Below are 15161 nucleotides of genomic sequence, written 5' to 3'. Positions count from 1 at the left end.
CAGGCTCTGAGCTGTCAGCACAGAGCCCGACGCAGGGCTTGAACTCACGAACCATGAGATCATGACCTGGCCGAAACTGGACGCTTAACCAACTGAGCCACCCACGCACCCCAGCACTATTTAATTTTTAAAATAAAGATATCTAAGTTTCCTTCTGGCATTTCTTCTTCTGTAACAAATATGTATATCCCTAATTGTTATCTTGAAAGGGTAAGTGGTTGGAAGCAGTTTCAGCTTGATTTTGTTGGTATAATTGTTTCCAGTCAACTTTTTGGCTCAGAAGTTGTAAAACAAAATTCTTTTTTCTATTGCTGTGCAGCCATTATGTTGCTGTAAATGAAGCCTGGAAAGTTTTTTTACTACGTTATTGTAAGAATTCAACCCAGATAATTTGAGAGTTCGTTGAGGAGGAAGTTCTCTTCTTTATACCACAGTGACTGCAGCCCTAGCATTCTGACATTTAAGCAGTCCTTGAAAACATATTTGGCAATCAAATGTGGCCACCTCGTCTCAGTCCTTAGCTGCCACTCTTCAAAGAGCCATGAAGCACATTCTCTCAATCCATTTAAAATGATTTGATTTCCCAGTGTGTAACGTAGAACTTTTCAGGAAAAAATATATATAGCAGGCCATACCTATAACGTAGTAATCTTTATAATAGAAGAAAACCAATGAAACAAACACAAACTTGATCTTCTGTTATGAATATATTTCCTAATTTGCAAAACAAAGCGTTCTCAGCTCATTTTTTGACATTGCATCCTCTCTTTGAATCTTTTGCAAAAATTTGAAGCAATAAAGACTGACATTTCTTTCCATGTTAAGACTGATTTGATTTGGGGGGAGTCATGGGTAGAAACCTTTCAAACTGCCTCCACAGGTCTATAAACAATATAGATAGCTAAAAAACATGGACTTAAAAAAATAAAAATATGGACTTAAAAAAATTGGCCATAAATATTTCGGTATGTATTTTTAAAACATTGTTTAATGAAAAGAATCACAATGCCATTGTCAAAACATGTTTACAGTGATTACTTATCATTAAATCCAGTCAGTTGAAATAATTGACTTTTAAAAGTGTAATTGTGAAGTGCAATAGTTATTTTAGTAATTTTCACATCGCTATTAATATTTCCTTCACAGTCAAATTGTGAATGGGAAACAGTGGTTTATGGGAAGACAGAAGACCAACTTATCATGACTGAACAAGCAAGAAGATATTTGAGTACTTATACAGCTGCCAGCAGCACTTCAAGAGCTCTCATACTGTAATTGTTATTAAAATTGATGAAATGCCCCACTCTCTTACTATATTCTTTACTAAATTAGGTTGCAATGAAATTTTTGTCAAGTAATTGTTTTTAAAGTTTTAATACAGCACTAAAACGGTTTACATAATTTTTCATATTGGGCAGGCAGAAAGCCCAGCCACTTAAGTAAGGGGTAGGTAATTTCATAGTTTATTTTTTAAGAGATGAGATTTTTTAAAATTGTTTTTAAAGAACGAGATGGGTAAACCATATTAGAATGTTACAGATATCCTAAAATTCTCACATATTTTCTTCACAAGATACATGTTGTTACTCTCTTGATGCTGCAGTTTTTTACAGATAGGTTTATGAGTATGTATGACTTCTGCATTTGTCTGTGTATGAGAAGCACACATGGTTTTATGAAGTACTTTTGCCTATGTGCCAATTTCCTTAGGCTATCATTTACAAAGAAATACAATGGAAAAAAAAATTGAAAAGGAGAGAAAGTTGCACTACTAATTTTTGGTATTTTTCAAAAACAATAAAATTAACTACAGTGTTAAATGTATTTATTTGAGCATAGTACTAAAAACAAAAAGCATTGAAAAGGGTTTTTTTCCTTATTAGTAAAGAGTCAGTATTTTCTTCATAAATCTCAGAAGAGTTTTGTTGAATGTATTGTACAGTATGTAGGCGCAAGAAGACTTTGTAAATTGGAAAGAAGTCTTTTTATAATTTATTTTCATTTTTAAAGCTTAAATGTAGATATTTATACCTATACAGGGTGTCTAGAAGCCAATGTTGTTTCCTGTTATTTACAGCTAACATAGTAAAAAACAATTTTGACTTTTAAGTATGAAATAGTAGTAAGTTATAGCTGCAAAGAATACAGTATCTTTACTGTATGTCACATCTACCTAAATATTGCACTATGCCCTTTAAATCATGTTGGTTATAAAATAGTTCTAAAAATTTACTAAATAATAATTTAATATTTTCTTTTTAAATTATATGGGGGGGTCATATAAATTAATCTGGTGATTTGTATATGTGTTTGAAAATTTTGCATTTTGTTTAAACAAATAATATGGTACTTTGGTCCCTAAAAACAGTCTGCACTTAGAAGTTTATTATATTTACTCAGTGTTTCAGAAGTAGAGAACATTACCTTTTATTTATAAAAATATTTTGTCCTTTTATAAATGTTTTGTGTTTCTCTACAGGTTACAACAGTTGCTTCAGTTGCCTGTTTTAGGTGTTTGCACTTATTTCTTTTTTGAAAGAATGTCTTTATTTGCTTTTGTGTAGAGATTTTATGTACTTTTTTTGAGACATATAATGGTGTGCTGTCAACTTAAACACTGACAGGCAAATAGAATTGTACACTGTAGTTGTAATTATTTATAATTGACACACTCTCTCCCTCTCCACTCCTGAAGTATGCTGCTATAGAAAATAGCAGAATCGGCTTGCTGCTATGAGAGAAGGAAAGAGCCACCACCACTTGCACTGTGTGAAAAGGTAAAAAGCAAATGATGGCAAGTTCTCAAGTTAACTTAGTGGAATCAACCATTACCAGGCAAATTCTTGCAAATGCCAAAATACTATGCCTTAAAACAAAGACAGCTTAAGATTTTCTGATGTTTTTATGTTAATAGAAATGGTAATACTAAGTATTTGAATTCCTAGCTCTTGAACAGTAGACCTAAAAGGGTTTTAAGCTATTTAAATCCACTTGCTCATTTTTGCATATTATATGTAGTGAGAAGTGAAGAAAATGTATGGTACTAAGATTATGCCTTGTTGATAACAAATAGATGAACCAATTTGAATCTTCTTAGTGTGTTTGTTAAGTATGTTGATTGCTTCCTAATTAGTGAACTTCTCACAGAAATATCACTTTATAAAAACCAATGATTGTAGCAAAATCATACTGGATCATTTCTATTTCAGTTACTTTGAACTAATAGCACATAATGGTTTTTGTTTGTTTGTTTGTTTTAATGTAGCCCATAGCCCTTAGTTGGTTTGGATGTACATAGTCTCCAATCACCAAAGTATAATATCTTGGAAGAGCTATATTTTTTTAAAGCATAATTTTTCTTGAGCATTAAAGTATCCCAAGTGTAATATATTGCAGATAAGCCTGGGCTTATTGGACGGACATAGAACGTATTTGGGTTGGTATTGGTTGAATCCTTTAGTTAACTGCTTTGTTGCTTTTTGCAAGAAGATTTTTAATCTTAAACATGTCAGGCATCTTACATCACCTTATACTGTTGTGTTCATTTGAATTTCTTTCAGTATTTATAAAAATGCCAGACATACATGTAGCAGCCATACTTGCATGGAAACTGACTACACATATATAATATTGCATTTTGTTGTAAGGTTTTCACATTAATACAGCAATTACCCTGACTAAATTGAGTTTTTTGATGTATGGGAAAACTTTCCATTGTAAGAGAATCTTGCATACAATATTGACTATTAACATCCATAATAAAGCATCTGTGTACAAGCTGACTTGGCATTCCTCATTTCACTTTGGTTTTGTTTTATGATGTTCATTGCATCCTTAAGGAGTTGACCCAACATTCTGTTCTTAGACTTTTTCCCCCTCCTTTAGAACTACCTATACAGGTGATTTTATCTGTTAACACAACTTGACCTCTTTACTCAGGAAGTGGAAATACTTACACAGTCTCTTGCAGAGCCATATTTTCATCTGCTTTTAGGTATTTCCATAGGACTCTTCTGTCAGTACCTTAAATGCATCTTCTCGTTTTCCGAACTTGGACCTACCTTTCAATTTTTTTTTTCCCCTTAGTGGTGTTGCCTTTTCTTCCATCACCCAGTGAAAAATCTCCTGCCTCCCTCACTCCCCGCATTGAAATCTGCAGTAAATTTCTCAGCCTGCATAAGGCTGTTGCTCTAATTCCATTCCTTCATCTCTTACTTGGATTATTTCCATTCTATAGAAATATCAAGAAATTGTGCTAGTGACATCAGGGTGTCACCTGCAAGGCCAAATGGTCACCCATTCAGGTCTGTGGAGTATTACATTGCTTCAGTGTATTCATCACCATTTAGATTTTACCTTTAGCTTTCTAGGCTTAGAAATCTGATGGATTAAAATCTATAAAGAGCTCATCACACTCCACACCAGAAAAACAAATAACCCAGTGAAGAAATGGGCAGAAAACATGAATAGACACTTCTCTAAAGAAGACATCCGGATGGCCAACAGGCACATGAAAAGATGTTCAACGTCGCTCCTTATCAGGGAAATACAAATCAAAACCACACTCAGATACCACCTCACGCCAGTCAGAGTGGCCAAAATGAAGAAATCAGGAGACTATAGATGCTGGAGAGGATGTGGAGAAACAGGAACCCTCTTGCACTGTTGGTGGGAATGCAAATTGGTGCAGCCGCTCTGGAAAGCAGTGTGGAGGTTCCTCAGAAAATTAAAAATAGACCTACCCTATGACCCAGCAATAGCACTGCTAGGAATTTATCCAAGGGATACAGGAGTACTGATGCATAGGGGCACCTGTACCCCAATGTTTATAGCGGCACTCTCAACAATAGCCAAATTATGGAAAGAGCCTAAATGTCCATCAACTGATGAATGGATAAAGAAATTGTGGTTTATATACACAATGGAATACTACGTGCCAATGAGAAAAAATGAAATATGGCCTTTTGTAGCAACATGGATGGAACTGGAGAGTGTGATGCTAAGTGAAATAAGCCATACAGAGAAAGACAGATACCATATGGTTTCACTCTTATGTGGATCCTGAGAAACATAACAGAAACCCATGGGGGAGGGGAAGGAAAAAAAAAAAAAAAAAAAAAAAAGAGGTTAGAGTGGGAGAGAGCCAAAGCATTAGAGACTGTTAAAAACTGAGAACAAACTGAGGGTTGATGGGGGGTGAGAGGGAGGGCAGGGTGGGAGGGAGGGCAGGGTGGGTGATGGGTATTGAGGAGGGCACCTTTTGGGATGAGCACTGGGTGTTGTATGGAAACCAATTTGACAGTAAATTTCATATATTAAAAAATAAAAAAATAAAAAAAAATATCAATATACCAATAAGAAACAGTAGAGATAGTAGAAAAAATTCTCTGAATAATACTAACATATGTACCATAAAATCTCTAGGAAAAACCCTAATAAAAATATGCAGGATCCATATAGAAAAACTATAAAAATTATTAACCTGAATATTGAAAAAAAAAAAAAAGAAAAAAAAAAAAGAAATCTGATGGATTAACCCACCAAAAATGAGTTTACCCTTCAGTACAATGCTGATCTCAAATGTTCAAGACTGACACATGAAAGTAGAATGCCAATCTATTAATTTACAGTGTGAAATACAACTGCTAAGAGGATGAAGCACATTCTCTTCTTCTGTGTAAGCATAAAGAAACAAATACAAAAATCACAAAGAGGGGCACCTGGGTGGCTCAGTCAGTTAAGCGCCTGACTCGATTTCAGCTCAGGTCATGATCTCACAGTTTGTGAGTTTTAGCCCGGCATCAGGATTCTTGGGATTTTCTATCTCCCTCTCTCTCTGTCCCTACCCCCCTTCAAATAAACTTAAAAATCACATAGATCTGATCACATATCTTCTGTTCAAAGACCTTCCATGATTGTCTGTTGTCTCCTGCACTTCCTAACATAGACCTGGTGACTTGGATCTTCCAAGAACATGTATGTGCATGCCTCTGCTTCCATGCCTGTGTTTGTAATGTTTTCTCTGTATGATTGCTTTGCTTTGTCTCCTTAGCCTGTTAAAATTTTACTCATCCTTGAAGACACAGATCTGTGAATCATTTCCTGATTATCCTAGTGCTTCCATAAAACTTTCCCACTAGACTTTGTTTTCAAGAGTGGGGACTGCTATTTATAGCTCCTTGTCTAGCATGGTGCTTAGAAAAATCTCAGTAAGTGTTAAATTGAAAGAATTTTTAAAAATTAGTCATGACTATCAGGGAATATTAACCATACTTTATACAACAGAATATAAATGGCTTTGGTTTCTTAGTTATCTACATGGAACTAGTTTTACTTTATAGTCAATAAGCTATCATTTTGTTAGAATCTTTTAGCTCATTTTATAACCATGTAATTTCCTACTTAGTTTATGCAGCTATAGAGTGATAGGCTTGCCAGCTAATCAGACTTTTAATTATAATGTAAAACAGATGGTAGTTTTCTCAGAGGTACTTCCCACTCTGCGAAAAGTGAAAATTTATTTTTAATTAAGTAGTGGAGGGTAAAATGAACCAAGTGAAATTCAGTAAAAATTTATTTTTAATTAAGTAGTGGAGGGTAAAGTGAGCCAAGTGAAATTCCATCATAACTTTACATTTTCCCCTTCCCTGGCATTTTTTTTTTTTTAATGAATAGATATGGTCAAGAATCTGTGAAATATATCAGTAGAAAACCAAAATAAAATATATCAGAAAAAAATTATTCATGGCTGACATGTATCAAAAAGAGAATGTTTTGAAAACTTTTTAGTGTCTTGGCATTAGTACATTAAAAGCTGTTGCATTTGAGCAAACTCAGTATTGAAAACAGTGTACTCTAATGCCCTTATTTCTGCAGGTCTCAGATCTGGTGTGCTTTTTCAAGTTCCAAGTACAGAATGTGCTAGGTTTGAGTGGATTTTCCTGGCCAGCACAGGGAAAGAGTGAAGGAGATTGACTTTGCTGTGATTTTACTACTGTAATTTTGTAACCATAGCTCAAAAGATTGGATCAAATTCTGACACAATTTGCTAAGCCCCAATACAGTTAGCACTTATTTATTCGTTCAATTAGCAACCACTACTTAACCAAGTGCTTGGAGTACCTGGTACTAGGTATTGGGGATGCTAAGGTAAACAGGACATGACCCTTCCCTTAAGGAAGCTGATACTCTAGAAGGGGATGTGAATAAGGGTGTAACAGAAATGGCATCTCTTCCTTAGACTGAAAAATGAGGTGGATCAAGTAGCCAAGTTTCCTCTTATATTTGTAGATGCTCATTTGAGAATTCGGTTACTGCCTAGATAGTGTGGATTTCTTTTCCCCGTATACTATGGACAATGGGTAGGCTTGCACCACCCAGGGATCTTGCACCACCCAGAAGCTCACAGCCTGAAAATTTGAGTACAGTGTAGCAGATGGGGCCATGTGCCAGTCACACAAGTTATGTCATTTAATCCTCCCAAAAACTCTACTAGGTAAACATTGTTATAATCCACTTTTATGGATATGGAAACAGGCTTAAGAAACTTGTCCAAACACACAGTACAATGTTGAGCTGGTATGCATTCAATCATCTGAGATTTGGGCTGATTCTTTAAAATTAAGCATAGGTTGGGGCGCCTGGATGGCTCAGTCGGTTAAGCATCCGACTTCAGCTCAGGTCATGATCTCACTGTACATGAGTTCGAGCCCTGTGTCAGGCTCGGAGGCTGGAGCCTGCTTCGGATTCTGTGTCTCCCTCTCTCTGTTCCTCCCCTGCTTGAACTGTCTCTCTCTCTCTCAAAAATAAATAAAGATTTAAAAATTAAAATTAAGCATAGGATGGGGCGCCTGAGTGGCTTAGTCAGTTAAGCATCCGACTTCATGACTTAAGATCTGAGGTCATGATCTCATAGTTTGTGGGTTCAAGGCCTGCATCAGGCTCTGTGCTGACAGCTCAGAGCCTGGAGGCTGCTGCAGATCCTGTGTCTCCATCCCCCGCTCATACTCTGTCTCTCAAAAAATAAACATACAAAATATTTTTTTAAAATTAAGCATAGTATACAGAAGAGTACATAGTGTATGATTTTCTTTTTCTATGAAAGTACAAAAACAGATGAAACTAATGTATGCTATTAGACGTCAGGGTAGTGGTTATCCTGAGTAGGAGAGTTGTTGAAAGGCTTGAGGAAGGGGGCTTCTGGAGTGCTTCTCACTGCTCTTCTTTAGCATATCTTGAGCCCATTTCTTCTGGTAAAGTAAATTTATGCAAAGTGTTTACATGAAATAAGTGAATATTTCCATGGGCTGTAAATGCCAAACATACAAATTTTGTTTGTAAGAGCTTACAATCTGATTAACCCACCATTCCCAAGTTCCCTGTCACCCAGGGCTAGTACACTAGTAGACCTTCACTAATTAATTGAACACTTTTTGCTCAACAAGGAGTACAAATAGTGATAGATGAGAGGGCCTGTACATTTTTTAAAGTTTAACTTACTTTACCCAATTATAACTTTTAATAGACATTTTTAAATAAGGTATTTTACATTCTTTCCACCCCTGCCCCCACATTCTTTGAAATCCAAAATGCATTTTATACTTCACAGTACATCTCAATTCAGACCAGCCACACTTCAAGGGCTCAATAGCCACATATGGCAAATGGCTAGTGCACTGGGCAATGCAGTTTTAAGTCACCAGGAATTCACAGGGAAAATGTTTTGTAATTCAGAAGAAACACTACTCATTTCAGGCCACAACAGAATAACTTAGTAAATTACAGTCATTGGAATCTTTCCTCTCTGCCTTCCTTTCTCCCTGTGTCTTTTGGAGTTGATTACTTTAATCCCAACTCTTCTCCTTGCTGACCTTGGGACCATGCCTTGTCACAAGCTTCAGTTTTTTCATTAGTAAGATGGAGGTCTAATACCTTCTTACCCTCCAAATTGCCATCTCTTCCAGTGGATTGTAAGCTCCCTAAGAGAATGTGTCCAGCATTGAGTGCACCACCTAGAACTATGCAAAACACAAAAGATAGAATAGTGAGCAAAAACAAGCAGCCCTGGAAGCATGCTTAAATTCTGCAGGGGCAGGGGGGCGGAGATAGAGCTCTAAGCACTATGAAGGAGAGAAATATGGCCCCATGAGAAATTATGACAAAGGAAACTGACCTGTTTTCCTCAAGAGAAAGTTATGTGTGAAGTGAGTTCTAGAAGATGGATCAGCATGAGGTAACTAGGTAAGGAGAGTAAGGCCTTGTGGAGGGAGCAGGCATTCCATATTCAAAGACCCCAAAAGACCCCAAAGCCAGAGTGTAATAGTGAGGTTGGTGGAGGAGGACAGTGCAAAGAAGGCTCCTGAAGAAGTGGGCAAGCCCTGATAGGCCATGTTAACCCCTGGGAAGCAGTCTCATGGAGATGAGCATGTAGGATGTGTGTTAGAGGGTGCTCTTGTAATCAACACCTTAGGAAGGGGAGGGAACAGGACTGGGCAGAGGGAGAAGCTGGCCCCATATAGTGCTGTCTCATTGAAGACCTTGGCCGACTCCATGGGGAGCTCTGAGGCTCAGGTGGCCCTTCAAGATGTCCCAAGTCAGGTGAGGCCAGGTTTTTCCAACCCTGGGTCTCATTGAAAGTGGGCTGTACCGGGGCGGAGGGGAGGGGGGGTGCTGCCCTTTGGTGAGGACTCTCCTCAGAGAGCCAATTCATTGACTTCAGTTTCTTTTGTGGAGTAAGAGGCAGGGAAAGACAGGAGGAACTGATGAGGTGGGAGGCATGTCAGAGATCTGATGAGAGTAAAGAATTTTTAAATGATTGGTGAGAACGGGGAAGGGATTTATCAGGGAAACACAGTAGAACTGCCAAGTAGTACTGAGGACTTGTTTAGGCGAGCATGAGTTCAGGCCCTCTGCTAGGTCCATAATGATGCTTTTGTGTTAATTAAGCCCCACTTGTGCCCTCAGCTGGGCTGCACGACCACAGGCCAGGGGCCCTGCCCTGATACATGGTGATACACATCTGCCTCACCCTTGGCATCCACTGCGAGGACCAGTTGATCCAGGGCAGAAGCAGATTGCATATCCATCTGCCAAATGGATGCAGCAAAAGGACTGAGGGGCAAGGGAGTGTGGAATATTATCAAGAAAGGTGGTTTGTGGGGGCGCCTGGGTGGCTCAGTCAGTTGAGCGACCGACTTTAGCTCAGGTCACGATGTCATGGTTTGTGAGTTCAAGCCCCGCGTCAGGCTCTGTGCTGACAGCTCGGAGCCTGAAGCCTGCTTCAGATTCTGCGTCTCCCTCTCTCTCTGCCCCTCCCCCACTCATGCTCTGTCTCTCTCTGTTTCAGAAATAAATAAACATTAAAAAAATAAAAAAAAAAGAAAGGTGGTTTGTGGAATGAGGCAGGATAACCTCACTGCCTCATGAAGTGGAGGTCACTTTGCCTCTTCTGAATTTCCATTGCACTTTATCTGTCTCCTATTTGTAGTTATCATTACTTCTGTCTCTTTTTAGAGCTTTTTGTGTATGCCTTGGCTCCTCTTCTAGATTTGTACATTTCTGAAGAGCTCCAGCTCCCACTGGGCTCCAGCCCTCAACAAATATTTTCTAAATATTCTGGAGAGTTGTTTTCTGGTTTTTGGCTCACCTACATTGACTTGGTTTCTAGATTAGCCAAGTATTTGTTAGTGGAGGAGGAAGGGAGCTTTGGAGCCACACCTTAGGTTCATCATTAAGTCATTCATGCAACCAATATTGACCATGTCCTACCATAAATTAGTAAGGATAAAACAGACTTGGTTCTAATCTTATGGGATTTGATATTTGGTGATATAGGGAAGGAAAAATTCTTCTTCTACCCTTCAAGGTCTTTCAGCTGGACTAAGAATTAAATTTGCCCAAGACAGATTAACAGAGAAAACCCCAAAGTTTTATTATGTGTGACAGAGGCCCAATAATGAAATCTGAGACCTAAAGAAATGATCAAGGCAGGCAGTTTTTATACATTTTGTTTTATTTTTTATTTTTTTAGTTTTTATACATTTTAGACAAAAAGACAATAAATTGTGAGGAATTGACAGGATAAACAAAACAGATGTTTGGGAGCTTTAACTAGTAGGGAATTCTAAGCAGAATTAGGGCCGAGGTAGTAGATTAGAAAAAAATAACAAGATTTGTTTCTACAGCTTTCTCGTCTTTAGAGATGTCTCTGGAGATAAAGATGTCTTTTTACTTCTTAGCACAGGGAGGATATTTTTCATATGGGAGATTTGTTTCCTGCTTTCAGGGTAACAGAGAAGGGTCTGAGCGTCCTTATATCAGCATTTTCTTACGAGGCTTTTATTTAAAATAATCAATATACCAAAGGGGCACATTTTTTGGTGGCCTGCCTTTGGCCCCTACAGTGGAGAGAGAGACACATTAAACAAATAACCGCCCTACTGACTATATAACTACAAACCATGATAAGCATTCTGAAGGAAAGGAATACAATGTTTTATGGATGTCTAGAACAAAAACTCCAGCTAATTGGGTGATTGGGCAGGAAAGGTTTTCATTGGAAACGATGCTTGAGTAGAATCCCCAGGTGTAGAAGGGGTTAAGAAGAAGAGAGATAAAATATAAGAATATGAACAGAATGAGGGTCGCCTGAGTGGCTCAGTCAGTTGAGCGTCCGACTTCGACTCAGGTCATGATCTCACAGTTTGTGAGTTCAAGCCCCACATCGGGCTCTGTGCTGACAGCTCAGAATCTGGAGCCTGCTTCGGATTCTGTTTCTCCCTCTCTCTCTCTACCCCTCCCCCACTTGCACTCTGTGTCTCTCTCAAAAATAAATAAACATTAAAAAAAATTTTTTAAAGAATATGAACAGAATGAGGCTAAAATTATTTATTGGTTGGCATTTGCTATATAGGCTCTATGCAACCTTTCAACAGGGCAGGCTTTCTAGGTTTCTATGCTTCTGCTGAAACAATGCATTCCAAGATCAGAGGCCACAGCTGCAGGGGGTTAGGATGCATGCCTGGAAATGACTTATGTGTCTTTCAATGCTTCAAGAGGACCCAAGAACTGTGGTACCGGGTCAGGGAGTGTAGGAAGAAGGAATGCCAGCTCTTTGATCTCCTGGTTCTCAATTGCCAACTGTAGCTACTTCTGGCAGAAATTTTCCCTACAAATGTGTATCATCTGTTAATATAACTGTATTGACTCTACAAAAATCAAACCCAACATATACAATTAGAGCCTTATCAGTTATTATAATTATCAATATATTGTGTTTGCTATTAAGTACTATACATAATTAATTTACTAATTAGTTTATTGAAATAGTATTAAAAAAACTTGAAGTGACATAAATGTATATAAAGGCAGTTATTGGGAAAATTCTTTCTTTACAAACAATATAATAATAAATAGAGTCTACTGGATTTTCCTTAGGCACTTCTAGGTTGGTTGGTTGGTTTCTTATCATCCAGTCAGCTCTTGCTCATAATTTTGTCATTTCTGCTCAAGGACTATTGACTCATCCTATAGAAGTCACTGTACTCAATTATTTTAGATCATAGAAGTTTGAAAGAGAAAGATCTTAGATATCTCTCTGAAAAAATGAACTTATTACACTACACTCTGCTCTATAGTTTCCTATTGCTGCTCTAAAATATAACCACATTTAGTGGCTTTAAATAACACATCTTTATTATCTTACAGTCTGGAAGTCAGAAATTTGAAGTCAGTTTCATTGAACTAAAATCAACATGTGAGAAGGTCTTCATTCCTTCTGGAGGCTTGGGGAGAGACTCCATTTCCTTGCATTATCTAGCTCCTAGAGGCGCCTGTGTCCATATCTCATGGCCCTTTCCTCCATCTTCAAAACCAGGAATGATTGGCGGTGTCTTCTTCATGACACATACCTGTGGCGTTCCTCTTTCTTTTTTTTTTAATTTTTTAAAAATGTTTATTTATTTTTGAGACAGGGAGAGGCAGAGCATGAACAGGGGAGGGTCAGAAAGAGAGGCAGACACAGAATCTGAAGCAGGCTCCAGGCTCGGAGCTGTCAGCACAGAGCTGAACGCAGGGCTCGAAGTCACAAACCGTGAGACCATTACCTGAGCCAAAGTCGGAAGCTCAGCTGACTGAGCCACCCAGGCTCCCCTGGCGTTCCTCTTCCTAGTCAAATTTCTCTCTGTCTCCTTTTTGATTACACTGGGACCACTTGGATAATCAAAGCTAATCTCCCCAGGTCAAGATCCTTAATCACATCTGCCAAGTCCTTTTTAGTATGTAAGGTAACATGCTTATGAGTTCTGGGAATTCACACATTGACATTTTTGGAGGTCATTATTCAGCCTCCCATATTAGGCTATTATTGTAGTGTGAATGGTTGCATTTGTGGCAGAGGTTTGTCCATGGGCAAATTTTGATTGAGCATTATATAACATATTAACTACATAATGTTTATATAATGCTCAGAAATTGTAGTCAATGAAAAGAAGCTGTCCAGAAAGCCCATTTATAAGGTGGACTTTATCTGAAATACTCCTTACTTTTTCTGTTACATTATTTTAGTTTTATTCTCATTCTTTACAAACTTTTTTAAGTATGGAAGAGGTTTCTCTACCATTCATTCATTTATCCAATAAATATACATCCATGTATGTGTATGTGGGAAGTGTTCTCCCCAGGCACAGGGCTGGGCACACTCTTCTAATAGGAACCACCATTCATCAAGCTACATTGATGTTAATAGAAAAAAATTCAAGGGGTGCCTGGGTGGCTCGGCCAGTTAGGAGTCTGACTTCGGCTCAGGTCATGATCTCACAGTTCGTGAGTTCGAGCCCCACATCGGGCTCTGTGCTGACAGCTCAGGGCCTGGAGTCTGCTTGAGATTCTTTGTCTCCCTCTCTCTGCCCCTTCCCCGCTCATGCTCTGTCTCTCAAAAATAAATAAACGTTTAAAAAAATTAAAAAATATTCAAATGAGCTCAGCCTAATGTTTGAAGAATATAGAAGCCAAAATTCAAGATATAGAGAAGAAACTGGGTTGAAGGTTTGGGAAGAGCAACAGTAGGAATTAGTACGATTTTCTCTTGCTTTTGGTCTGGAGTGTAAATATGTGGGCCAAATATCTTGAGAGGTGAAATAATGAAGTTTACCATAAAATCAAAAGTTGATAAAACAGATACATGCTACCACTTTTATAAAGTTAATTCACAATTTGAGGTCAATTCTAGCTCTTAAAGAATGCAAAATTATTAGACATTTACTTTTAGTATTTAGGGAAATTTCCCTATAAGTATTCAGTTATCTCCAAGTATATTTTAAGCATATACTCTTTTAGGGGCGCCTGGGTGGTTCAGTTGGTTAAGTGTCCAATTCTTAGTTTCGACTCAGGTTATATCTCATGGTTTCATGAGTTCGAGCCTGGCATTGGGCTCTGGACTGGCAGCGCGGAGCCTTCCTGGAGACTCTTTCCCTCCCTCTCTCTCTCTGCCCCTCCCCTACTCACTGTCTTTGTCTCTTTCCAAGTAAATAAAAAATATATATCATATATTATATATTATATTATATATATATTATATATATATATATAATATAATATATATATATACTCTTTTTAAACATGGAAGAGAATTTTAGTAAGAGAAATCTTAGGAAGTAACAGCCATATGTCACAACCCACTCTTTAAAATAAGTTAACGAGTAACTTGTTTCCTCTCTCCAGTATTCAGAGGTGGTATGCAGTCGATTTTCCTGCTCCTTTGTCCCAGATCTGCTTGTGAGATGGTGCCAAGCCTCCCTTTTGGGTGTGTTTTTCCTACCCACCTTGCAGCTCTCCCTGTTCATCCCTTCTTCCATTATTATATAAGGGAAGGTAACTGAACTGAGGTTGAAGTAGCTGTAACTGTAAAAGCTTTTCTTTTACAATGGCAGAACTGCACCCCAAGGTTCGTTGTTCGAAATGGAATGAGACACTTGGCATCTCTTGCCTTTTGGGGTATTAGCACCTTTCCCCAGGTTGTGTCTTATTTCACAGGTACCTAATGAGTCCCCGTTTTTCAGAACCTGTAGAATATCAGGTGCAAAGCAGCCATATGAAAGTGGTCCTTAGAGGGATCTATGTTGTAAACGGTGGAATAAATGACCTAGGGACAACTTTCAGAGTTT

At 38.1% G+C, this 15161-nt stretch overlaps 1 protein-coding gene across 5 annotated transcripts in view; it reads left to right on the top strand.

Moving 5' to 3' along the window:
* MYBL1 (MYB proto-oncogene like 1) overlaps positions 1 to 3782 on the top strand; it is a 43460-nt gene extending 39678 nt beyond the window's left edge. For 2 of the 5 annotated variants that reach the window (XM_042923661.1, XM_042923657.1), the window contains 2 exons: positions 1147 to 1271; positions 2480 to 3782. In XM_042923661.1, the coding sequence (XP_042779595.1) occupies positions 1147 to 1271; positions 2480 to 2564 (210 nt within the window). In that variant the 3' untranslated portion in view covers positions 2565 to 3782. Of the gene's footprint in view, positions 1 to 1146; positions 1301 to 2479 lie in introns of those variants that run through there. The other 3 variants (XM_042923662.1, XM_042923659.1, XM_042923658.1) reach the window with 2 other exon arrangements.
* The last annotated feature ends 11379 nt before the right edge of the window (positions 3783 to 15161 follow it).

The sequence above is a fragment of the Panthera leo genome, chromosome F2 (assembly GCF_018350215.1).
Source record: "Panthera leo isolate Ple1 chromosome F2, P.leo_Ple1_pat1.1, whole genome shotgun sequence".
NCBI lineage: Eukaryota > Metazoa > Chordata > Mammalia > Carnivora > Felidae > Panthera > Panthera leo.
The sequence above is the reverse complement of the archived record's forward strand: the minus strand, read 5'-3'. Positions and strand labels throughout refer to the sequence as shown.